The following is a 25,398-nucleotide window of genomic DNA, read 5'->3' as shown; positions in this document are numbered from 1 at the left end:
ATTGGTCACGTACAGATATTTTGTTGATGTTATCGTGGGTGTAGAGAAATGCTTATGTTTCTAGCTCTAACAGTGCAGTAAAACAAAACAATACACACAAATCCCCAAAATAAAGTAATATAGAAATAGTAGAACGTCAGAGTCCGGAATATAAATGTATATGATGGTGTGTATAGAAATTATGGACAGTATATGAATAGAAAAGGTGTGTACAGCAGTAGTTTTATATAGGATGAGCCTTGACTAGAATACAGTATACAGTGGGGAGAACAAGTATTTGATACACTGCCGATTTTGCAGGTTTTCCTACTTACAAAGCATGTAGAGGTCTGTAATTTTTATCATAGGTACACTTCAACTGTGAGAGACGGAATCTAAAACAGAAATCTAGAAAATCACATTGCATGATTTTTAAGTAATTAATTTGCATTTTATTGCATGACATAAGTATTTGATCACCTACCAACCAGTAAGAATTCCGGCTCTCACAGACCTGTTAGTTTTTCTTTAAGAAGCCCTCCTGTTCTCCACTCATTACCTGTATTAACTGCACCTGTTTGAACTCGTTACCTGTATAAAAGACACCTGTCCACACACTCAATCAAACATTCTCCAACCTCTCCACAATGGCCAAGACCAGAGAGCTGTGTAAGGACATCAGGGATACAATTGTAGACCTGCACAAGGCTGGGATGGGCTACAGGACAATAGGCAAGCAGCTTGGTGAGAAGGCAACAACTGTTGGCGCAATTATTAGAAAATGGAAGAAGTTCAAGATGACGGTCAACACCCTCGGTCTGGGGCTCCATGCAAGATCTCACCTCGTGGGGCATCAATGATCATGAGGAAGGTGAGGGATCAGCCCAGAACTACACGGCAGGACCTGGTCAATGACCTGAAGAGAGCTGGGACCACAGTCTCAAAGAAAACCATTAGTAACACACCACGCCGTCATGGATTAAAATCCTGCAGTGCACGCAAGGTCCCTCTGCTCAAGCCAGCGCATGTCCAGGCCCGTCTGAAGTTTGCCAATGACCATCTGGATGATCCAGAGGAGGAATGGGAGAAGGTCATGTTGTCTGATGAAACAAAAATATAGCTTTTTGGTCTAAACTCCACTCGCCGTGTTTGGAGGAAGAAGAAGGATGAGTACAACCCCAAGAACACCATCCCAACCGTGAAGCATGGAGGTGGAAACATCATTCTTTGGGGATGCTTTTCTGCAAAGGGGACAGGACGACTGCACCGTATTGAGGGGAGGATGGATGGGGCCATATATCGCGAGATCTTGGCCAACAACCTCCTTCCCTCAGTAAGAGCATTGAAGATGGGTCGTGGCTGGGTCTTCCAGCATGACAACGACCTGAAACACACAGCCAGGGCAACTAAGGAGTGGCTCCGTAAGAAGCATCTCAAGGTCCTGGAGTGGCCTAGCCAGTCTCCAGACCTGAACCCAATAGAAAATCTTTGGAGGGAGCTGAAAGTCCGTATTGCCCAGCGACAGCCCCGAAACCTGAAGGATCTGGAGAAGGTCTGTATGGAGGAGTGGGCCAAAATCCCTGCTGCAGTGTGTGCAAACCTGGTCAAGACCTACAGGAAACGTATGATCTCTGTAATTGCAAAGGAGAACTTATATTGTACCAAATATTAAGTTCTGCTTTTCTGATGTATCAAATACTTATGTCATGCAATAAAATGCAAATTAATTACTTAAAAATCATACAATGTGAATTTCTGGATTTTTGTTTTAGATTTTGTCTCTTACAGTTGAAGTGTACCTATGATAAAAATTACAGACCTCTACATGCTTTGTAAGTAGGAAAACCTGCAAAATCGGCAGTGTATCAAATACTTGTTCTCCCCACTGTATACATATGAAGTGGTTAAAACAGTATGTAAACATTATTAAAGTGACCAGTGTTCAATGACTATGTACATAGGGCAGCAGTCTCTAAGGTGCAGGGTTGAGATCCGGGTGGTAGCCGGCTAGTAACAGTGACTAAAGTTCAGGGCAGGTTACTGGGCGGAGGCCGGTTAGTGGTCACAATAAGTGTATGTATACGTGTCTGTGTGTGGGTACCTGTTTGTGTGTGTGCATGTGTGCCCGCGTGCATGTGTGCCTGTGTGTGCGCATGCGCATGTGTTTGTGTACACGTTTGCGTGTGTGATTGTATCCATACTGACTAGTTGTGGCCGTGCTGTCCCCAGGCTGCCCTGAGTCTCTACACTGATTGATCATCCCAGACCTGACCTCCAGCTCTCTGCTCTCTCTATGCCTCTCCATCACACGGCTAAATATAGTCCCCATACACTCCCCACAAACAACAACGAATGCCACTACATTAGGACTTACACACTGGAGTGGATCAAATACACCCCTACAATAGATCTGTTTGGCAGCACTGTGTAACAGTGATACATTGTGATACACTGAATGCAGCTCTATCCCAGTGCAGTACAATATAAATACCTTATCAGAAGAATTGGAAAAGATCTGCTTGGCAGCACTGTGTAACAGTGATACACTGAACGCAGCTCTAGGTCATCCCAGTACAGTATAGTAAATCATTAGAAGAAAAAGCATTTTGGAACAGCTCTAACGCAGTACAGTACAATTAATCCCTTATCAGAAGAATTTGTTTCATTGCTGATGTTTACGGCGTTCAGAAAGACTAAAAGGGGAGATTAGATTATTTCCCAACAAATAAATCTTGGCATGATGAAAGAACATTGAAACAACGTCTGGCACCAGACAAACTGCGTATGTTCACTGAGTGAAAGAAACATTGTTACATTTCCTTAAATAAGAATACCTTACCATTCTAAGGAGTGGGCCGGTGTAGCTGGTGGTGGCAGGGTGGGTTTGTGACTTGGTTCAATTGGAAAGGTGTAGAGCTGTGTGATATGAAAAAAATCCATATAGCAAAAAATTGCCTGAATTGATGTGATAATGATAAATAGAACAATACATTTATAACTTTAATGTACAACAGTTTTTATTTTTTATTTTATTATACTTTAAACTACTACTACTAGTTTGATGGTTGTAGTCATCAATTGTCCCATAACAAACGTATTTCATTTCAAACTTCACATTTCTCCAGTATAGGCTACGTAATGAACAATATCAGCAAAATTCCTGCGATAAGTGATCGGTATGGTCAGTGTCGATAACATTCGGTTTATAGTCCCAGCTCTAGAAAGGTGTCAACACAATCCGTATCCCTCCGCCCAAATGAGCTAGGGCAGTTCCCGGGGAATCCAGGACACAGAGTGACCCCAGAGCCCACTGCAGGGCACAATATTACATTTAAAGGGCTAGTGGGTGGGGACCATTGACTTCTTTATTAGGAATATGAAGAAAGTCAATGTTTCTGACTCCTTCCAACTTTACTTTTTTCAAATGCTTTGAGCATTTGATTGAGCCTGTCTGGAGTGTGGGTTTGCACTTTTTGGACGATATTCATTCCATTACTCGAGGGCAAACTCAGGTGCAGCTATGGTTTTTGAAAGAATCCAGGTTTGGTACGTTCAGCATTCCACTTTTTGTGCTTCAATGCCAAAAGAGAGAGGATGGGGGCTTTGAAAGAATAATCAAATTAGACTTTATAGAATTCGTAAATAAAGGTATTGGAGGGAAGCTAAATAAGAAAGAGAAAGTTTATTGTTTTCATTGTTTGTCTCTGTTGTGTTGTGGTTTCTTCTTTCAGAGCGAGCGACAAGAAGCGTAACCTGGCCCAGCAGAAGGCGGAGGCCCAGAGACGGCTCTACGGCCAGGGCTCCATGAAGAAGCTCTCGGCCGCCTCCTCCGAGGCAGAAAAACAGCGCCACACGCTGGAGCGGAGGAAAGAAGAACTGGTGCGTAAAAAAACAACTTTTTAAAATGATTTCAGTATTAGGAATTCCCTCTGCTTTAGTATTTTGAATGCACAATAATATATAATAATATAATATATGCCATTTAGCAGATTATGCACATTGTTATTGAACAGATATGGAGAGATCGACAGAAAGATGGATGAGATGTGTTAAAGGACAGTAGTCCTAAATAAAACGTATGTCGACATAGCCTTAACTATGCCGGTGGCAGTGACTCGAACAAGAAACAAAAACTTTTGACAGAATGAGAGAAACTACTGCTCTTTTCTTCCCCTTGTAAAAGTTTCAGTCGACAGCGTAACATTTCATTATACACGCTTTAGAAGTAGGCTGGTTGAGGTTGTCGCGTTCTCCAGAGCTAAGTGCCAGGTTTAAGTAGCTAGTGGGTTCCACCCCTTGATTAGTCCATTGATCAACCTTTAGCGGTCTGAAAGGAGGGGGCATATGGCAACACAAGCTATATTTTATTTTAAAAGGGCACGGTGAGATCCAAGTGTGGGTGATACATACGTCGCTACCCAGGGGTGAGTGTACGGACATGTACCAGAATTTAGCCGATCAGTGACTGTAATTGGAGGAACCCTGACTGACTCTCTTCGCAAAATCTACCATCTGACCTTCTCACAATTATGGCTCTTTGATGTATAAAAAAAATGGGAATGTGGGAGGAAAAATCCATGTGAATTTTAAATTGGCAGGGCCGGTGTAAAACAGGTGTTGAGGAGGGAGGACGACTCCTTTCTTTTCAACACTAGGCCTTTTGTGCTTCTCCGCTCTGTGCCTCTGACTTCATTAGTCCGATTCTAAATAGAGAAACGTGTCATTCCTTCACTCGTTGTTATTCAGAACCAAGTTACTTGTGCATTATTCCCTTTTTGTGTATTCTGACCTTGAACTTACGCATGGGGAAAAGCCAGTGCCAGCAAGGTACCAATTGGGGTGGAGATCAAAGAAATTGAGGTATGGCAGAGGTGTATACAGATAAGCGATATTCTGACCTTGACTTAATTCCCTAATAATTTCAACGTCTTCACGCACGAGGAAACCATGAATAAGGTTGAGCACCTTTCGGTTTCAAGTGAAAAAACATCTACTATTTCCATTCCGATAGAATTCCGATAGAAATAATACCATTCTCCATACACTGTAATTTATAAATTGATAAGAGCTATTGATAAGAGCTACGTAAATGAGTAATCGGTTTGGAGAAGGCGATTGTAAATACAAATAGCAGTTGTTTTAGATTATTTTTCCTTATGATCGCTGGAGATGAATGTGAAACAAGTCATATGGAAGCAAACTGAAAATCATATCAACATGACATGTATTGTGGCCCCTTTTCCACAGTGAAGTAGGCTATAAATAGCTGTGCCGTTATTACACATTTTACAGTGCCTTCATAAATTATTCATACCGCTTGACTTATTCCACTTTTTGTTGTGTCACATGTCATGACGTGACTTATATTAATATGGTGACTGTTATATATCGAATCAACTAACTATGTTTAATTGTCACTTGATTAAATTAATCATGTAACAATTAACTCATTCGGAATTTGGGGCACCACGGAAGAAGTTGTTTAACGAGTTACCATCTCCCGAATTAAACTCTTAGATATATATATATATCGATAACAGTCACTTATTAAATAATTACCTCTTATCAGTCTCATTCTGAACGTCGCATAATCCTTGAACCTGCAAGAACCCTAACTTTATTGATGAATCAGCAATACACAAATTGGCTTAATTATTTATTTACTAACTAACTAAATAATAACACAATACAAACACACACACACACACACACACACACAGGTTATTTTTTACTAACGTAATACAATGAAAACAGGTCCCTAATGGACTGGACTAACAATAGCATGAATGCTTGGAAGGGAGAGACAGAGATTCAAACTATCGTTGATACTTTGGAAACTACGCTCACGGAAATACAAATGTTTAGCACCCGCTCATTCGGATTAGAAATGCAACATGTATTTACGTGTAGCTGTCCTCGATAGTTGATGATGTAGGACTCTGGTTTGCCCACCAGAGATCCCAATGTCCTTGGTAGAGTTTCTGGACATAGTGGTGGTTAGAATGGATACTTCAGCATACCCTGTAGTTCGTAGTTGATCTGTTATATTAGATACTTCAGATGCACAAACGGTTGTCTGAGAGGGATTGTCCCTCCCAACTCGTGTCTTTAGTGAAAGTTCTCTAGACGACTATACATGCCAGCTGTGGACTGAGATGATAAGGTCTAGTGCGTTGTCTTCTTCTTCACCTCGTGTAGAGGTTGAGAGTTTCAGAGTTTCACCATTTTGCCATATTCAGCTCGCGCTGCATGTCGGCTGGTCTGTAGAGTTTAACCATTTTGTAATGTTTAGCTCACGCTTCACGTCTGCTGGTCTGTAGCGTGTCAACCATTTTAAGCCGTGGGGCTTCCTGGTCTAACCATTTTAAGCCGTGTAGCTTCAGCTTCACACTTCCTGGTCTGGTAGAAATGTGCAACATTTGCAACATCCGGCTTATACCGTAATCTGCTTGGTCTGAGGTGAATTTCGTTATGAGGGGTTTTATACTTGAGTAGAAAAGGGGGCGTTTCATCATGTTTGTGCTCATCTGGGCGTGGCCACTGACTGAGAACAAATCAATAGGGAATACAATCATCTCATCTAGAATGCTAACATCACATTATTATCTTCACAAAAGTATTATTATACTTAATCATTCGTTTTATACAACAATTAGATGCAAACCTCATAACCAGTCATAAAACTGTCCCCCAGGAAAGGGGGTGTTCAAACCTTTGCCGAGCCGGCATCTTTGATCCTCAACCCATGAGGGCAAGTCATGACACACAATATCCCATAATGGAAAAGTTAATACATGTTTTTAGAATTTTTTTGCAAATGTATTGAAAATGAAATCCAGAAATATCTCATTTACATAAGTATTCACATCCCTGAGTCAATACATGTTATAATCACCTTTGACAGCGATTACAGCTGTGAGTCTTTCTGGGTAAGTCTCTAAGAGCGTTACACACCTGGATTGTACAATGTTTGCCCATTTATTATTTTCAAAATTCTTCAAGCTCTGTCAAATTGGTTGTTGATCATTGCTAGACAGCCATTTTCAAGTCTTGCCCTAGATTTTCAACAGATTTAAGTCAAAACTGTAACTCGGCCATTCAGGAACATTCACTGTCTTCTTGGTAAGCAACTCCAGTGTAGATTTGGCCTTGTGCTTTAGGTTATTGTCCTGCTGAAATGTGAATTAATCTCCCAGTATCTGGTGGAAAGCAGACTGAACCAGGTTTTCCTCTAGGGTTTTGCCTGTGCTTAGCTCCATTCCGTTTATTTTTTTCCAGAAAAACAGTCCTTAACGATTAGAAACATACCCATAACATGATGCAGCCACCAATATGCTTGAAAATATGGAGAGTGGTACTCAGTAATGTGTTGTATTGGATTTGTCCCAAACACAGCACTTTGTATTCAGGACAAAATGTGAATTGCTTTGCCACATTCATTTTTTGCATTACTTTAGTGCCTTACATTACTTTAGTGCCTTGTTGCAAACAGGATACATGTTTTAGAATATTTGTATTCTGAACAGGCCTCCTTCTTTACACTCTGTCAATTAGGTTAGTATTGTGGAGTAACTACAATGTTGTTGATCCATCCTCGGTCTTCTCCTATCACAGCCATTAAACTCTGTAACTGTTTTAAAGTAACCACTGGTGAAATCCCTGAGCGTTTTCCTTCCTCTCGGGCAACTGAGGAAGGACGCCTGTATCTTTGTAGTGACTGGGTGGAGTGATACAAAGTGTGATTAATAACTTCACCCTGCTCAAAGGGATATTCAAGGTCTGCTAAATTTTTTTTACCCATCTACCAATAGGTGCCCTTCTTTGGGAGGCATTGGAAAACCTCCCTGGTCTTGAATCTGTGTTTGAAATTCACTGCTCGACAGGGACCTTACAGATAACTGTATGTGTGGGGTACAGAGATGAGGTAGTCATTAAAAAATCATGTTAAACACTATTATTGCACACAGAGTGAGTCCATGCAACTGATTATGTGTGTCCTGAGTGGCGCAGTGGTCTAAGGCACTGCATCGCAGTGCTAGCTGTGCCACTAGAGATCCTGGTTCGAATCCAGGCTCTGTCGTAGCCGGCCGCGACCGGGAGACCCATGGGGCGGCACACAATTGGCCCAGCGTCGTCCAGGGTAGGGGAGGGAATGGCCGGCAGGGATGTAGCTCAGTTGGTAGAGCATGGCATTTGCAACGCCAGGGTTGTGGGTTCGATTCCAGTATAAAAATAAATAAAAATGTATGCACTCACTAACTGTAAGTCGCTCTGGATAAGAGCGTCTGCTAAATGACTAAAATGTAAATGTAAAATGTAATTATGTGACTTGTTAAGCACATTTTTACTCCTGAACTTATTTATGCTTGCCAAAACAAAGGGGTTGAATACTTTTGACTCAAAACAATTTCGAAAAACATAGTTCCACTTTGACATTATGGGGTATTGTGTGTAGGCCAGTGACAAATAAAAATCTAAGTGTAATCAATTTTAAATTAAGGCTGTAACACAACAAAATGTGGAAGAAGTCAAGGGGTGTGAATACTTTCTCAAGGCACTGTAATTGTATGTCCTAATAATTTTCGGGGATGAAATTTGGAGACCCAAGCTATAGGCTTCTGTAGCGCCGAACCAACCGAGTTGATTTATGCGCTCTAGAATGTTTTAATTGCTTGCCTGGGGTTAAAAAATATATATAAACAATTTGTATCATGTTAAATATTAGCCACTATCAGGAGCCACCGTCAGTAATACCCACATACATTTATAACTGTCACTTTAGTGTTAGTTTCCTTCAATTTGTAGCCTACATTTTGCAACATTCCATTCTGTTAACCTTTCTTTCCTCTGTCACGTCCGTGTAGTTGCTTCCTGAGGGTCACTAGCAATATTGGATCATATTAGGCTAACGTTGTGTATTAATTTGGAACATGTAGCCTATTTGAATCATTATGGAACTCACGCCACAGGTAGCAGTTCAAACCTGGAGCCTGGTGCACGGTTCACGACGACTGGACCGTTGTTATTACAGTTCCATGATTAGTGAGGAATGGGGTAGATTTATAGGACAATTATTATTATAATATTACCCTATTGTACACTTTTCTCACCTTCCAGTATTTCATGGTTTGAACTTGAATATGGCAACTTTCATGATGAATCAAAGCACTGTATTTGTGATTCATCAATATATTTTATATCAGAGTATTTTCCATCTACCAATTGGTGCTGAAACAGAGATGAATATGCATATATTTAGATGTCTTTCTTTCATTGATCCCTAATATTTTGAACCCGTACTCTCCATATATTCTAATGAGTTTGTTGACAAAATTCAAATGAAAGGTACACTAAAGGTGCCCTAAAGCAAAAACCTGATGAAAAATGAATTCATATGAATGCTATAAGTACAGAAATTGTTCGCTCAGTGGGAAATTAATATCTAACTAGTTAGTGACAACTGTGTGGAGTTTGTGACAGCAACTGTGAGCTTATTACAGTATTATAGGTGCTATGTCCTGGGATTTCCTATGATCGTCTATGTAGAAGAACCCCTTATCTTCTAATGACTCTTGTGTAGCCTGTGAGCAGCATAGAGCTAAACATGTTACACGTGCGTGTTCATGTTCGTCTCAGCTTTTCATATATATATATATTTTAATAGTCTGTAGTCAAACCATTCTGACTCTACAGACGTTCTTTCAAAAAAGACCCGGCCCTGGGCCACTTCGGGATCCGCCATTGTCTCACAAACACAGCTCTAGCTCATCCCCCGTTAATCACACAGACTAATGGTTGGTACCAATGATTGCAGAATAAATAGACAAATCCAATGGTACCTTGCAGTCTGTAGCTCAAACACACAATGTTTAAAAGGGGATAGAAGTCCAAAATTATGCCAGCACAATGGTGGGACTCATTGGGTTAAAGGTGGCTTAAAGTCGATTTTGCACCATTTTAAATCTTATTCAAATCTGTTCATATACACCCTCGGGAAGAATATGTTGATTTTTTGGGGGGTTTGTTTGTTGTGATAAGCGAGCACATAGATGTGCAAATGTTCATGTTTTCATACAGTGAGGGAAAAAAGTATTTGATCCCCTGCTGATTTTGTACGTTTGCCCACTGACAAAGAAATTATCAGTCTATCATTTGAATGGTATGTTTATTTGAACAGTGAGAGACAGAATAACAACAAGAAAATCCAGAAAAATGCATGTCAAAAATGTTATAAATTGATTTGCATTTTAATGAGGGAAATAAGTATTTGACCCCTCTGCAAAACATGACTTAGTACTTGGTGGCAAAACCCTTGTTGGCAATCACAGAGGTCAGATGTTTCTTGTAGTTGGCCACCAGGTTTGCACACATCTCAGGAGGGATTTTGTCCCACTCCTCTTTGCAGATCTTCTCCAAGTCATTAAGGTTTCGAGGCTGATGTTTGTCAACTCAAACCTTCAGCTCCCTCCACATATTTTCTATGGCATTAAGGTCTGGAGACTGGCTAGGCCACTCCAGGACCTTAATGTGCTTCTTCTTGAGCCACTCCTTTGTTGCCTTGGCCGTGTGTTTTGGGTCATTGTCATGCTGGAATACCCATCCACGACCCATTTTCAATGCCCTGGCTGAGGGAAGGAGGTTCTCACCCAAGATTTGACGGTACATGGCCACGTCCATCGTCCCTTTGATGCGGTGAAGTTGTCCTGTCCCCTTAGCAGAAAAACACCCCCAAAGCATAATGTTTCCACCTCCATATTTGACGGTGGGGATGGTGTTCTTGGGGTCATAGGCAGCATTCCTCCTCCTCCAAACACGGCGAGTTGAGTTGATGCCAAAGAGCTCCATTTTGGTCTCATCTGACCACAACACTTTCACCCAGTTCTCCTCTGAATCATTCAGATGTTCATTGGCAAACTTCAGACGGCCCTGTATATGTGCTTTCTTGAGCAGGGGGACGTTGCGGGCGCTGCAGGATTTCAGTCCTTCACGGCGTAGTGTGTTACCAATTTTTTTTCTTGGTGACTATGGTCCCAGCTGCCTTGAGATCATTGACAAGATCCTCCCGTGTAGTTCTGGGCTGATTCCTCACCGTTCTCATGATCATTGCAACTCCACGAGGTGAGATCTTGCATGGAGCCCCAGGCCGAGGGAGATTGACAGTTATTTTGTGTTTCTTCCATTTGCGAATAATCGCACCAACTGTTGTCACCTTCTCACCAAGCTGCTTGGGGATGGTCTTGTAGCCCATTCCAGCCTTGTGTAGGTCTACAATCTTGTCCCTGACATCCTTGGAGAGCTCTTTGGTCTTGGCCATGGTGGAGAGTTTGGAATCTGATTGATTGATTGCTTCTGTGGACAGGTGTCTTTTATACAGGTAACAAGATGAGATTAGGAGCACTCCCTTTAAGAGTGTCCTCCTAATCTCAGCTCGTTACCTGTATAAAAGACACCTGGGAGCCAGAAATCTTTCTGATTGAGAGGGGGTCAAATACTTATTTCCCTCATTAAAATGCAAATCAATTTATAACATTTTTGACATGCGTTTTTCTTAATTTTTTTGTTGTAATTCTGTCTCTCACTGTTCAAATAAACCTACCATTAAAATTATAGACTTATCATTTCTTTGTCAGTGGGCAAACGTACAAAATCAGCAGGAGATCAAATACTTTTTTCCCTCACTGTACGTTCATAGAGTCAGGTATTTATTTATAGTAATATGAATGGGAAAGACGTGCATTTGAGCAATTAATAGACACTGCAGTAAATTAAAACAATACAAACTCAGTCTTGTCCAGATACACAGACTGCTGTGCCATAACCAATCACAGCTAGAGTAGGCCTATTATACAAATAGGCCATAGCATATGAGCATGTGCCATTCACTTTGATGTTGCACTGCACTGGACTGTGTTTACAGGTAGCAGAACAGCGCGACTTTGTTTGGATCATTGTTTAGAAAGCAGTAGCAAAAGTCACAAAATAAACCTGAATAGTTTTTTGCAAATATATAAATGACAGGAGTCTTACTTTTGGGAACTTTACAGTCCTATTGCTCAAACAACGAACAGATAGACTATTTCTCCCTCAGCCTTAGCCCATTCATAGACACTAACTACCTTTAGTGTCTATTCATGGAGGTATCTTCTGGCCGGGGGAGTTTTGTTAAGAGCCCCGACGCGCGTTCTGAACGTTAACACGCATTGCTTGCGGTACGGTTTTGGTGCATAAGGACCTTATCTTTCATATCAGCGAGAAATAATAATATTAAAATAAAAGGTTAAATTACATCACACTTTTATAGGATTAGGGTTATTGTATTTTTTATTTGAATGATTATTTCTCGCTGATATAAAAGATAAGTTCCATATGTTTCAAAAACCGTATAACAGGCGATGATTATTCAGGTTTCTAAATGTCAAAACAGAGCGTCCGGATTGTAGTTCCCCTGGTCCCACCGGTAAGCGGTGCTTATAGCTGAGAACCCTTTGGATAAGGCAGAATGCCTTGTTAATGCCTTGGGTTCTCGATAACTACCTCAGCCTGTGCAGAACAACAACAACAACGATGTTAGCCTGAGCCAGATGAGCTAAAATCTAGCACAGGGGACAGTATATAAACCCTCTCATACTTTTTCAGTATTTAGTTGACAGTCAAAATTGCACTGTGAATACAATGGGGGGGAAGTCTACCACTCACCCACTTGTCCAGGTGATAACATGACATTCTTCCAGCTGCTAGCTAGCTAGCTAGCTACAGTACTGGTCTCTGTAATTTAAGGTTCTAGATAGCTAAATGACTTAGCTATCAATTCATATAGCTAAATAGGCCTACATACAGTGAGGGAAATAAGTATTTGACCCCCTCTCAATCAGAAAGATTTCTGGCTCCCAGGTGTCTTTTATACAGGTAACGAGCTGAGATTAGGAGGACACTCTTAAAGGGAGTGCTCCTAATCTCAGCTTGTTACCTGTATAAAAGACACCTGTCCACAGAAGCAATCAATCAATCAGATTCCAAACTCTCCACCATGGCCAAGACCAAAGAGCTCTCCAAGGATGTCAGGGACAAGATTGTAGACCTACACAAGGCTGGAATGGGCTACAAGACCATCGGCAAGCAGCTTGGTAAGAAGGTGACAACAGTTGGTGCGATTATTCGCAAATGGAAGAAACACAAAATAACTGTCAATCTCCCTCGGCCTGGGGCTCCATGCAAGATCTCACCTCGTGGAGTTGCAATGATCATGAGAACGGTGAGGAATCAGCCCAGAACTACACGGGAGGATCTTGTCAATGATCACAAGGCAGCTGGGACCATAGTCACCAAGAAAACAATTGGTAACACACTACGCCATGAAGGACTGAAATCCTGCAGCGCCCGCAAGGTCCCCCTGCTCAAGAAAGCACATATACAGGGCCGTCTGAAGTTTGCCAATGAACATCTGAATGATTCAGAGGAGAACTGGGTGAAAGTGTTGTCAGATGAGACCAAAATCGAGCTCTTTGGCATCAACTCAACTCGCCGTGTTTGGAGGAGGAGGAATGCTGCCTATGACCCCAAGAACACCATCCCCACCGTCAAACATGGAGGTGGAAACATTATGCTTTGGGGGTGTTTTTCTGATAAGGGGACAGGACAACTTCACCGCATCAAAGGGACGATGGACGGGGCCATGTACCGTCAAATCTTGGGTGAGAACCTCCTTCCCTCAGCCAGGGCATTGAAAATGGGTCGTGGATGGGTATTCCAGCATGACAATTATCCAAAACACACGGCCAAGGCAACAAAGGAGTGGCTCAAGAAGAAGCACATTAAGGTCCTGGAGTGGCCTAGCCAGTCTCCAGACCTTAATGCCATAGAAAATCTGTGGAGGGAGCTGAAGGTTTGAGTTGACAAACATCAGCCTCGAAACCTTAATGACTTGGAGAAGATCTGCAAAGAGGAGTGGGACAAAATCCCTCCTGAGATGTGTGCAAACCTGGTGGCCAACTACAAGAAACATCTGACCTCTGTGATTGCCAACAAGGGTTTTGCCACCAAGTACTAAGTCATGTTTTGCAGAGGGGTCAAATACTTATTTCCCTCATTAAAATGCAAATCAATTCATAACATTTTTTACATGCATTTTTCTGGATGTTTTTGTTGTTATTCTGTCTCTCACTGTTCAAATAAACCTACCATTAAAATTATAGACTGATCATGTCTTTGTCAGTGGGCAAACTTACAAAATCAGCAGGGGATCAAATACTTTTTTCCCTCACTGTAAATAGATAAACTATAGCCTTAGCCACGTACTGCATAGCTAGATTGATTGTGTTGAGATTCCCAATCACCGCCCTTTTCGTCCTTTTTCCCCCCAAAATATTGGTTGAGTGAATCTGAAACAGTTCATCCCCTGAATTGCTGGAGGCAACAAACAATGTACTAACTGTGATTTACAACCTGATAGCAATATTTATTAGACTACCTAGTGATTTATTGGTGAATTTTATTAATCATGCATTGACTGCATCCTTTTAATTCTGCAAACAATGCCTTACTCTACGTAATGGAATCTTGAGTCAAATATACCCTATTAAAACAAAAATAAATCTTATAAAGTTGGGTTTCAAACATAAAATGCTAATATTTTAATATCTGTTTGTTTCATTTCTGCAAAGTAGTAAAAACAGTGTCAGTTCCACTTTAAGATACATTTACTGACAACCCGATTGAATGAAAAATCAACAAGAAAATCTGTTGGCCAGCAATTGGGAGGGTTTTCAGCAGTTGAATTCAACGTTTTCATATAATACAAGATAGCCACATCTGTAGAGCGTGTTACTCGCCTGCATAAGGTAAGTCTGAATACCAACTACTGAGAACTGCGTCGGAAAGGCGTGCGTAGGAAAGGCATATATTTCCTAAGTCTGAATCGGCCCATGGTGAATTTGGGCTGTTCATTTATGTATTTTTTACCCAATGTTTTTTTTGTTACCTGTTGTGGTTTATTTCTGCAGAAAGAGCAACTGACTCAGGTCCGCAAGCAGATCTCCCGGGAGGAGCATGAAAAGAGACATCTGGGGAACTACAGGTAAGGGGGGAAGAGGCACCGAGCGAGGAAGGCTCCTCTTACATTTACGGGGTCACATGCGGAGCACCGGGATCTCAGGAGGATAAATAACATTGAGAGAGAAAATAAATAGAACGTTTGAGTGGGGAGAAAGTGAGAAAGAGAGAGAGTGAGGGGGTGCGGAGGCTTGAGTTGTGACTCTTGTGCGTGAGTGGTACCAAGGAGTTATTGAGAGAAAGAAAGAGAGAGAGTGAGTTGGGGAGGTTCGAGTCGTGAATCCCGTGCGTTCACAAAGGCGGCGGCACAGCCACGTAATGCGAAAAGAATAGGCAAATGAGTAAGCGTCTGATCTCTCTCTCCTCCTCCTCCTCTTCCTCCTCTCTCTGATAAAGACTTCAGAAGACGTACGTAGGCCCGTCAATTCTTTATAGTAACGTTGACGTGTCTGAGTCAGAACTTGTTTTTCGTTCATTGTTAATACTCTCTTTATCCCTCTCCTTTCTCTTTCTGTCTCTCTTTCTCTCTCTCTCCCACCACATCTCGCTCTCTCTCCTTTTTGCATAAGTGACCTCTTCCCTGAACACTCAATGAGCGGATAGTCTAATGGCGACAAGCGTCTGTGAATTATTGTCGGTAGCTAACCCTGCCAGACACACCAGTCTGGAACCCGAGCTAATAGAGCCTGACTGTGTCCCAAGTGGCACCCTATTCCCTTTATAGTGCACCACTTTTGACAAGGGCCCATAGGGCCATAGCGCACTATATAGGGAATACAGTGCCATTTGGGAAGCAGCCCCTGTGATTCATACACGGCATCGGGATCTGATTTAGGCTTGCTCGTTAGCGGAGTCTCTTAACGAACTTAGCCCGTCATTAGATGAAATGCGCTTCAGGTACGGAAGTCAGACGAGAGACCGGCTTAAAAGGGAGCTCAGGTCCAGTGCCTGTCACTGCGTCTCGTTTATCAAACTTCTCAGAAATGTGTGTGTGTGCATGCCTGTGTGCGTGCATGTCTGTGCGTGTTTATGTGTGAATGTGTCTGTGTATTAAACAGCGTAGGGGATTTAATAAAAGGCTTGGGAGGGACGAGTCAAGACGTAATACGAAACTCATTGAAATAGGTCAAGTTTTTAGCTGATGTAATTGCGACTTCTTACACGATCCCCAACTAATCAAATCAAGGGCCAAAATATGCAGAAACATTCTGAACATGAACAACTCCTTCAGAAGAAATGTTGGTCAAATCGCAGATTAAGCTGCCATATGTTTAAAAGCGGGGGCCAAGATATGAGCGACGGCGAACACACAGGCTGCGTCCCAAATGATACCCTATTCCCTATATAGTGTACTACTTTTGACTAGAGCCCTATAGGGCCATCGCTAAACTTTGCCTCTCGAGTTGAGCCATCACTCACATGTGTAGCTCTTAAAGGATTGACAGCTTTATCCCCCCACGATCTCAACATTTACATTGGTTTTCCCCTTGATTATGGTGGTGAGGGGGCCTATCCAACCCCAAAGCGGGCTGTTTGCACTTCCAAATGACTGGCTATACAGATGTTTGATCACCCTGTTGCAGGATAACTTTCCTGCAATGCAGGTAATGCCAAACTTCTTTGAGGTTTAAAAAGGCTTCTGAAGTTTGTAATTTCCACTTTGAAATGTCAGACTTGATTTCCCCTTGCGAAAAATGCATAAATCCTAACAAAACGTCCCATTAATTATAAAGTCACATTTCCTATTGCTGTAGGATTATTATCCCTGCTGCAGCAAACTGGCTAAAATGTCAAATCCTACATCTGTACATACATTTAAGCCATTCTCCACCATCAATTCAACTATCCATCTATTAGCACTGAGCCCACTGGACAAAAACTGGTTGAATCAACGTTGTTTCCACATCATTTCAACCCAAAAAGTAAATGTGATGACGTTGAATCAACATGGAAAACTGATTGGATTTGAAAAAAGTGATCAACGTATGAGAATTTAGTCTTCTTTTCACCCAACCTTTAACTTAAATTCAATATGTCATTCGATTTAAGTGACATTTTTTGTTGATTTTACGTTGAATTCACATTAGTTGACAACTCAACCAAATGTAAATCAATTATATACGTTGAACTGACGTCTGTGCCCAGTGGGAGGGAACTTAAACGTTCATAAAAAAAACACGTAAATAGAAAAAGGTACTGGTTGACTTTCCTCGCCGGTTACTGTTTATTTAAATTAATGTTCCGTCATTGTTTTCGTTCCCTCTCTCTGCTCCCACAGACGTATTTACCCCCCAGATGACAAGCTGCTCCTGGAGAAGTATGAAAGCCTCCTCTCGGCTGCCTTTCAGACCTTCCTCGCCGGCCGAGCGGCCTCACTTCAAAAGGAAATGAATAATCCTCTGAAACGAATGAAGGCATGTACCTGAGACTCAACAGCACACACACACACACACACACACACACTCTTTCCTCTCTTTACCGCTCTCTCTTTTTCACTCTCCCTCTCTTGCGCTCTCTCCCTCTTTCTCTCTTTCTCTCTCTCTCTCTGTCTTTCTCTCTCTCTCTTTCTCTCTCTCTCTCTCTCTCTCTCTCTATCTCGCTCCTATCCTCTATATAGATTCTCTCCTCTGCAAGAAAAATAAGAGAGAAAAATACATACAAAGAGAGAGAGAGAGTGTGTGTGTGTGTTTTCGTGTGTTTGCGTGCGTGTGTGTTGCCCTCTCCTCGAGCCGTGTTTGTCACCTTGTCCTTGAAAAGCATCCATTGAGCGCTGAACATTACATTTGTTAAAAGCAGGACGAACCCGTACAACCTCCATCTTTGTTTCCAGTTGCTTTGTCTGGCTCTGGCCTTTCCCCTTCTCCTCAGTCTAGGCGTTCACTGTTATTCCTTAGCTCTTCTCTGTGAATTGTCACAGTGTTAATTTGAAGAGGTTTTCTCAAGGATCTCAATGTATTTGAAGGTGCTTGCGATGGTAAAAAATGTTATGGAATGCAGTGGAAGCAGCTGTGTTGCTGTGGTTTGTGGTGCGAGGGTACGTTCATAGGGAAAAGCATTGTTAATAGGGAAATCGCAGGGATGCTCTGGCATTGGGGGAGAGACGGGCTGCATTCCAAATGGCACCCTATTGCCAATAGTACACTACGTTTGACAAGGGCCCATAGAGCTCTGGTCAAAAGTAGTGCTTTATGTAGGGAATAGGGTGCCATTTGGGATGCACACTGCCTTTCTGAGGAGTTTTATTCATGATGAATTTCAGATGGAGTGGTGGTGTTTGGTTTCTATAGAAAGGGATAAAGAAAGAGAGAAAGGGAGAGAGAGCGAGGGGAAAGACGTGGAGTATGAGACAGACGAGAGAAAGAGGTAAGGTATGTTTGGTAACTTGGGGGGTTTGGACTGTGAGGAAGAGAGGGATTTAGCAAAAGAGGAGAAAGTGTGTTTGAGAGTAGGAGAAGGGAGGGTGAGACAGATAGACAAACAGAGAGTTAGCAATAGCCTAGAATGGACCGAGCGAGAGAGATGGAAGGAGAGAGAAAGAGAAAGGGAGGGAGGGAAGGAGGAAGAGAGCACGGCAGAGGGATTTGGAGGGATCTGCCATATGTACATGTGGCTTTGAGTCTATATGAGCTAACCTCCTGCAGAGAGAGAGGCTGGCTGCGCTGGTTGGTTGGTTCATGATCAGGGACTTAACCAAATGCCAACACAGCTTTGGCCTTATGACCCTGGCACACAAATACATGCGTGTACACACACACACACACCCACACACAAGCAGACACACATACTTTTGTCCCCCCATTTGACATTTGAGCAGCCTAAAGCTACTTGATTGCTAATCTGAGAGACCACAGTCACATTTAATCTGTATTTGAGAGACAATGGGAGGGTGCCATGCGTGACAACAAAGCAACATTAATCACCCTCTCTCCAATTCAGCCGCGGCCAAAAAGGAAAAGGGGCCCAGCGTATTGGCCACGGGTACGATAACGTTTCCAGATTGATCATGGGTGCGTTCCAGATGGCACCCTATTCCCTACATAGTGCACTATTTTAGGGTATAGGGTGCCATTTGGGATGCAGCCCCATACATAAATAAAGAGTCAACCCAAAGAGCAACACATGTTCTGCCAGGTCTTTCATGGTCTAGCTATGCTATGGTACTGACGCACTATGGAAGTGGAACACCTGAGTTTTCATGTCTGCTTGCAGGTCGGGAGTAGCAACAGAATCTTACAACCCTTATTAGTGGTGGTTGATTGATTGATTGATTGATTGATTGATTGATTGATTGAATGTGTAATTGATTGAATTCATAATTTGGCATTTGGTTTACGATACCGTGTTTTACGGTACCATACTGTACTGCACTCTTCCTCTTTCTCACAAAGGCTGGTATTCTGACTTGAGATCTGCATGCATACTCAAACTTCTGGTTAAGTCTCCCATTCACATTAATGGATGATTTACATCTCCATTGAGTCCTTTTATTAATGGATTCATGAGGTTTATCAAATACTAACCTACTGTATTCTGTGTGTTTGCAGGAGGAGGACATCTTGGACCTGCTGGAGCAGTGTGAGCTGGACGACGAGAAGCTTCTGGGGAAATCCTCACGGCAGAGAGGACCCAAGGTGAGATAGAGAGGGAGGGAAGGAGGCAGGGAGGGAGGGAGGGATGGAGAAGAAGAAAGGGAGGAAGGTGAAGAGAGGGAGATATGGAGGGAGTAAGGGATAGGTGGAGGGAGGGAGAGAGAGGGGGCAGATGCCCTAAGGGAACACACAGAAAGAGAGAAGGAGAAAGTCTGAGAGAAAGGGAAGAAGGAAAAAAAGGGAGAGAGCGAGAGGGAGATGTATAGAAGGGCATATGCCTTAAGGCAGGCATTCCCAACCTTTTTACCCCTGGTCCCCCTTTTTCACATTTGAAAAATTTCATCCCCCCTCTTAAAAAAAAAAAAAAGATTGTTTATTGAGATAGCTTATATTAAATACACCACTAGCTTGATTTTGTTTTGAGGGACCTAGGAAAATGTTGTTTTGAAGCTTATTTCCTGCAATTATACGTCCTGCAACTCATGACATCTTTTAGGTAGGCTATTTAATAATAATAATTATGAGGAAAATAAAGTCTAGACCCGATTTCTCCAAATGTTATTCTGCTACCAAATATGTTTTTATATGATCATTTATATGAAACCTCAATTTAATTATACATACTATTTTACAGAAAGTGAATAGGTAGATCAATTGATAGCGACAGAGTCATACATTGTATAAGATTACTTCCCAAGCAAAGTCCATTTTCTTTTACTCTTCGACTTCAGAAGGCTGTAGCTCAGCTTCTGAATGTCATAGAGACAAACCAAAGATATTCCCATGTGCATCAGAGTCATGTCTTCCCATGGCATTTTACCTCTTGCTTCTAGCCTCGCAGATTTTTACATTGTTTTAGATCGGTATAAACAATCACATTGTAATATATATTTTTTTCTATCAAGGAAGGCCCCCCCCCACAAAACGTTGGCGCCCCCTAGGTATCCTAAGGTATCAGAGAGAGAGAGAAAGTGATCAAGAGAAAGCAAGTAATGGAGAGCGAGAGTCAAAGCGAGAAAGAGAGCGAGAAACGCCCTGGTACAACCAATCCCCTAAGGGAAGGCCTGTCAGCTCTCCCTCTCCCTCACTTCCCCTCTCCCTCTCTCTCTCTCTCAGTCCGTTACCCCACATGCCTCAATCCCCCCAATCCCCCATGACAGCACATTACTCTCCCCATCGCCTTTCCCCTCTCTCCCTTTCTCTCCACAACCCCACATCTAAACCCATCCCTCACTCCTCCGCTGAAGTAGGGGAAATGCACGACGGGCTGCATCCCAAATGGCACCCTCCTCTCTACATAGTGCACTATTTTTTTTAACCAAAAATACTATATAGGGAAAAGGGTGCCATTTGGGACGCAGTCACCAAGTGTGCGCAGCAACTCAATGGGACAGTTTTCTGCTGTATTAGGGCCCTTTCCGCGAGGATAACGACTCATTCAGACACAATTGCTTTTGTCGAAATTAATTTGTGCCTGTCACTTTGGACCATGCCAAGTGCGGGCTGACGTGGACTGACTGGCCTGCTGGCCCTCCGCTGAGTGCTCTGATGGATCGACACACTCCCAGGGGCTGTATTACGGGCCATCTGGAAAAAGAGGGTGAGAAGGAGAGAGGGGTTGAAATGAAGCAATTTAAATACTATGGATTCATACTTAAGCAGCGTTGCTTTGAGTTGCCACTGAGTAGAAAGGGTTGATAGAGGGAGAGAGAGAGAAGGTGATAGAGAGAGATGGTTTTCCTTTCTCCCCTTTCTCTTTTTGTCTCTCCCTTTCTCTCTTTCTTCCCCCTCTCTCTCACTCTCGCCCCTTTGTTCCCCCCTTTTTCCTCTCCTCTCCTGTCTCTCCTCTGGTGATTGTATATAAGCTCATGCCTAGGATCACAGTCTGCACATACGTTTTGTACGCGAGAAACGCTTGCTAAATTAGTTGATGAATAACAGATGTGAATGCTTTATTAATGCTAACAATGTGTTCCTTCCACGGTGTGAAATAGACATTCAATTTAATTAACTTTTTTTGTGTCTGGTGGTGAGGGGGGAAATGATAAATTCATTGTACAAAGGCCAAGAAGGAGGATTTGAGTGGCCGCTTGGATTGAATTAATATGTCTCTCTCCACCGTCGCTTTAATCACAGCTACAGAGACAACACACACACGGCTCATTGGGTGTGTAGACATTAATGGGATGTGGATCACGCGCACATGTGCGTGCGCAGATGCACATACAGATGTAGGATCTTAATTTGATCACTCTTTTGTTGCTGAGAATTTTCCTGCACAGCAGCAAATGCAAAATTGTAGTGTATTCATGGTTTATGAATGAAGGCCTATTAAGTTTATAATTTCCACTCTTGATTTGCCCTAACAAAAAATGTATCAACCCCTACAAAAAATGTCCATTAATTATAATCCACATAATAATTCACATTTTCTGTTGCTGCAGGATTATTTTCCTGCTGTAGCAAACTTGCTAAAATTAAGGTCGTACATCAGTACACACAGACAGACACACACCGCATACACTCAGATACACACATAGTCATACACTGACACACATACACCGATGCACACATAGTTGTAGACACATGAACACTCACACTGACACACACACGTACGGGCCCGTGGTGTCACCTCTGCTTCTCACAGTGACGGACGGTAATTGGCTAGGGTTGAAGGGTGTGTCTGTGGGTGCTGACATAATCTTCCCTCTCTCTCTCTCACTCTCACTCTCTCTCTCTCTCTCTCTCTCTCTCTCTCTCTCTCTCTCTTTCTCTCTCTCTCTCTCTCTCTCTCTCTCTTCTCTCTCTCTCTCTCTCTCTCTCTCTCTCTCTCTCTCTATCTCTATCTCTCGATCTCTCTCTCTCTGTGTGTGCGTGTCTCTCTCTCTCTGTCTGTGTTTCTCTCTGTCTGTGGGTGTGTGTCTCTCCGTGTGTGTGTGTGTGTCAGCCCCTGTCCTCCATGCCTGAGAGCGCCCAGACGCCGTGCGGCAGGAGACAAAGGGAGTACGGAGGCGATGGAGGAGACGCCAGCGGCAGCAGTGTCAACAACAGCAGCTCCGAGGAGGGCCCTGAAGAGGAGGATGACAGGGAGGATGAGAGGGAAGGAGGGAAGACAAGGGAGAAGAAGAGTGTCTCTTACGACCTGGGAGAGAACAAGTATAAGTCGTCGACGGAGCGCTCAGGTGAGGAGGAGAGGAGGAGAGCACCCCATACACATGCACCGAAACACACAAATGCACAGGCGAACACGCATAGAGACAGACACACACACAGAAACGCACACACACATACACACATTCCTTCCCCCCTTCACACACACACACCCTCGTAAAATGGAGGAGGGGGTCTGGGAATGTCTTTATTAGCAATCAGAGGCCTCTTCTATAATAAGGACATTTCCAGGACATTCTCTCCATTTCCTCCTTTCTTGGGCTGCATCCCAAATGGCACCATATTCTTTACATAGGGCACTACTTTTCACCAGAGCCCTATGGGCCCTGGTCAAAAGTAGTGCACTAAGCTATATAGGGAATAGGATGCCATTTGGGATGCAGTCCTGGTATATTGGGGAGAAGGCTGTTATATGAGAGGGCTCTCTGGCCCTGATGCCTTCCAGATGACTACAAGGGTCCAATAATTACTAAAACAAACTTGTGTCACATACACACGTGTGTGTGCGTACACGCATGCAGACACACACTTAGGCTGTCCTATACACGCAGGCAGGCAGGTTGGTAAGTAGGTAGGTGCCCACGCACGTACACGCACACAAGCACGCACCTTTTCTCTCTAATACACGTGTGCACATACACATAGGCATTAGACACACGATTGCTCTATATTACACTCACACACACATACTCTCTTTCTCTCTCTCTCTCTCTCTCTCTCTCTCTCTCTCTCTCTCTCTCTCTCTCTCTCTCTCTCTCTCTCTCTCTCTCTCTCTCTCTCTCTCTCTCTCCAGCGTGCCAAGTTCCTAGATATAATGCAGTGTTGGGTGTGGTGGTGTTGGTCGGCCAGGTCCGGGTCTAGCTAAATTACTGATGTAAAGCTGTACAATCCATTTGTTTACCTAATTAATACATGAAACAGGCTAAATCCATCTTTTTTAATTAGGGTCATCGCCTGATGATGGTTCCATGGGAAGGCTTTTTATTCTACTAGTCGTCGTCGTGTGTGTGTGTTTGTTTTTGTGTTTGTGTGTGTGTGGTGAGTCTGGATATGAAACCGTATGTGTGTGTGTTTGGATATGAAACCGAGTGTGTGTATGTGTGTGTGCGTGTGTCTGGATATGAAACTGTGTGTGTGTGTGGCGTGTGATAGAGAGAGAGCGATAGAGAGGCTTGTGGCTTACCTTGAAAACTCTTTCAGCAAATTGGCCTGAAATGTGCTCTTCGGGAAACTAGAGGGAAAGATTGATAAGTTGGACATTCCTACAGGTTTATAAGGTAATTTGTCTTTTCCACCAAGTTTCAAAGTCCCAGTCCCAGTCCAGGTGGAAAAAACACACACAAATATATTTGTGTGTTGCATTGTGAAATATTGGGTGTTTTTCTGCTCTAGCATTAGATTTTCCATTAGGCCTATATCCCAAATGGCACCCTATTCCCTATATAGTGCACTACTTTTGACCAGAGTCCAATGGGCCCTGGTCAACAGTAGAGCACTACATAGGAAATAGGTGGCCATTTTGGATGCAGCCTAGATCCAGAATGAAGGACAAAGAAGTGATTTGGCTGGATTTGAGGAGCTGCTCTTCGCTGGAGTGACTTTGCCTCCGCCGACCGACTCCATAAGCGCCCATCTGGGGGCAGCCTCAGCTAAGCCCTATAATGTGGCCGATTTGGCAAGTTCCGTCCTCAAGGTTCGCCGGTGGAGCAGCAACACACACACACACACACACACACACCCTGTCTCATGTCCAGACAGACACACATATACGAGCAGACGCACACATATGCACACAAACTTTCATCTCCAGGCTTACACACACACACACTGGGCTGGCTGGACGTGCTGCTGGAGGTGGTTCAAGCTCCGTGGTCCTGGGGAGGTTCTGTGGCTGTGACTGGGCTGGAAGGGCCCGCTGCCCTGCTCTCTAATCCGGCCTGAAGAGGGAAGAGAACAGCCGGGCCACAGCCACAGAAACACATGCTGTAGTGATTAATGAAAGCCACATTCAATAGGCCACCACGTCAGGCCCCAGAATGGGACTTTTAATGCCACACTTCATTTCCAACGATGGAATGAAAGTGGACAGTATGAAAAGCAGAGCATGAGAAGACAGATGAGAGGGGGAGAAAAAGAGAGGGAGAGAGAGTTCCCCCCTCTTTGGACTAAGTTATTTAGGTCACCACTTTATTCCTTCATTTCATGTCATCTTTTTTTCTTCTCCTTTTCTTCATCCCTCTCTCTCTCAGGACGGGTGCACTGGAAACCTCTGATGAAGCCAGGCAAGGCAGGCCCCTCTGCCTCCTCCTCTCCGACCCTCTCTGGGCCAATCAGACGCTCCATCTCCTGCCCGCGTTCTATCTCCTCCCTGGCCGGCCAGTTACCCACCAATGAGACGCGAGCCTCACTGGCCAGGCCCTCCGTTCCGGCGGCGACGGTCCTCGTTAGGCCAAGCTCCGCTTCTCTGCGCTCTCATTCGCTCAGCCGCAGCGGCTCCGCCCACAGGGTGCCACACAGCAGTAGTCTAGGTACCATCCACGCTAACATGGTGAGTTACAAACACACACACGCACTTATCATTACACTTTCTACATTCACACTACAATCACAT

At 43.3% G+C, this 25,398-nt stretch overlaps 1 protein-coding gene across 1 annotated transcript in view; it reads left to right on the top strand.

Annotated features, from left to right (window-relative positions):
- The window catches only part of ttll7 (tubulin tyrosine ligase-like family, member 7), a 127,344-nt gene that overhangs the window by 74,194 nt on the left and 27,752 nt on the right, over positions 1 to 25,398 (top strand). Inside the window, exons 10-15 of the mRNA XM_084163033.1 lie at positions 3,711 to 3,858; positions 14,979 to 15,052; positions 17,306 to 17,441; positions 19,572 to 19,658; positions 22,564 to 22,798; positions 25,037 to 25,335. Of these exons, the coding sequence (XP_084019159.1) occupies positions 3,711 to 3,858; positions 14,979 to 15,052; positions 17,306 to 17,441; positions 19,572 to 19,658; positions 22,564 to 22,798; positions 25,037 to 25,335 (979 nt within the window). The remainder of the gene's footprint in view (positions 1 to 3,710; positions 3,859 to 14,978; positions 15,053 to 17,305; positions 17,442 to 19,571; positions 19,659 to 22,563; positions 22,799 to 25,036; positions 25,336 to 25,398) is intronic.

Source organism: Coregonus lavaretus (assembly GCF_964263955.1).
Source record: "Coregonus lavaretus genome assembly, chromosome: 6".
Lineage (NCBI taxonomy): Eukaryota > Metazoa > Chordata > Actinopteri > Salmoniformes > Salmonidae > Coregonus > Coregonus lavaretus.
Note: the sequence above shows the minus strand (reverse complement) of the source record. Positions and strands in the feature narration are given on the sequence as shown.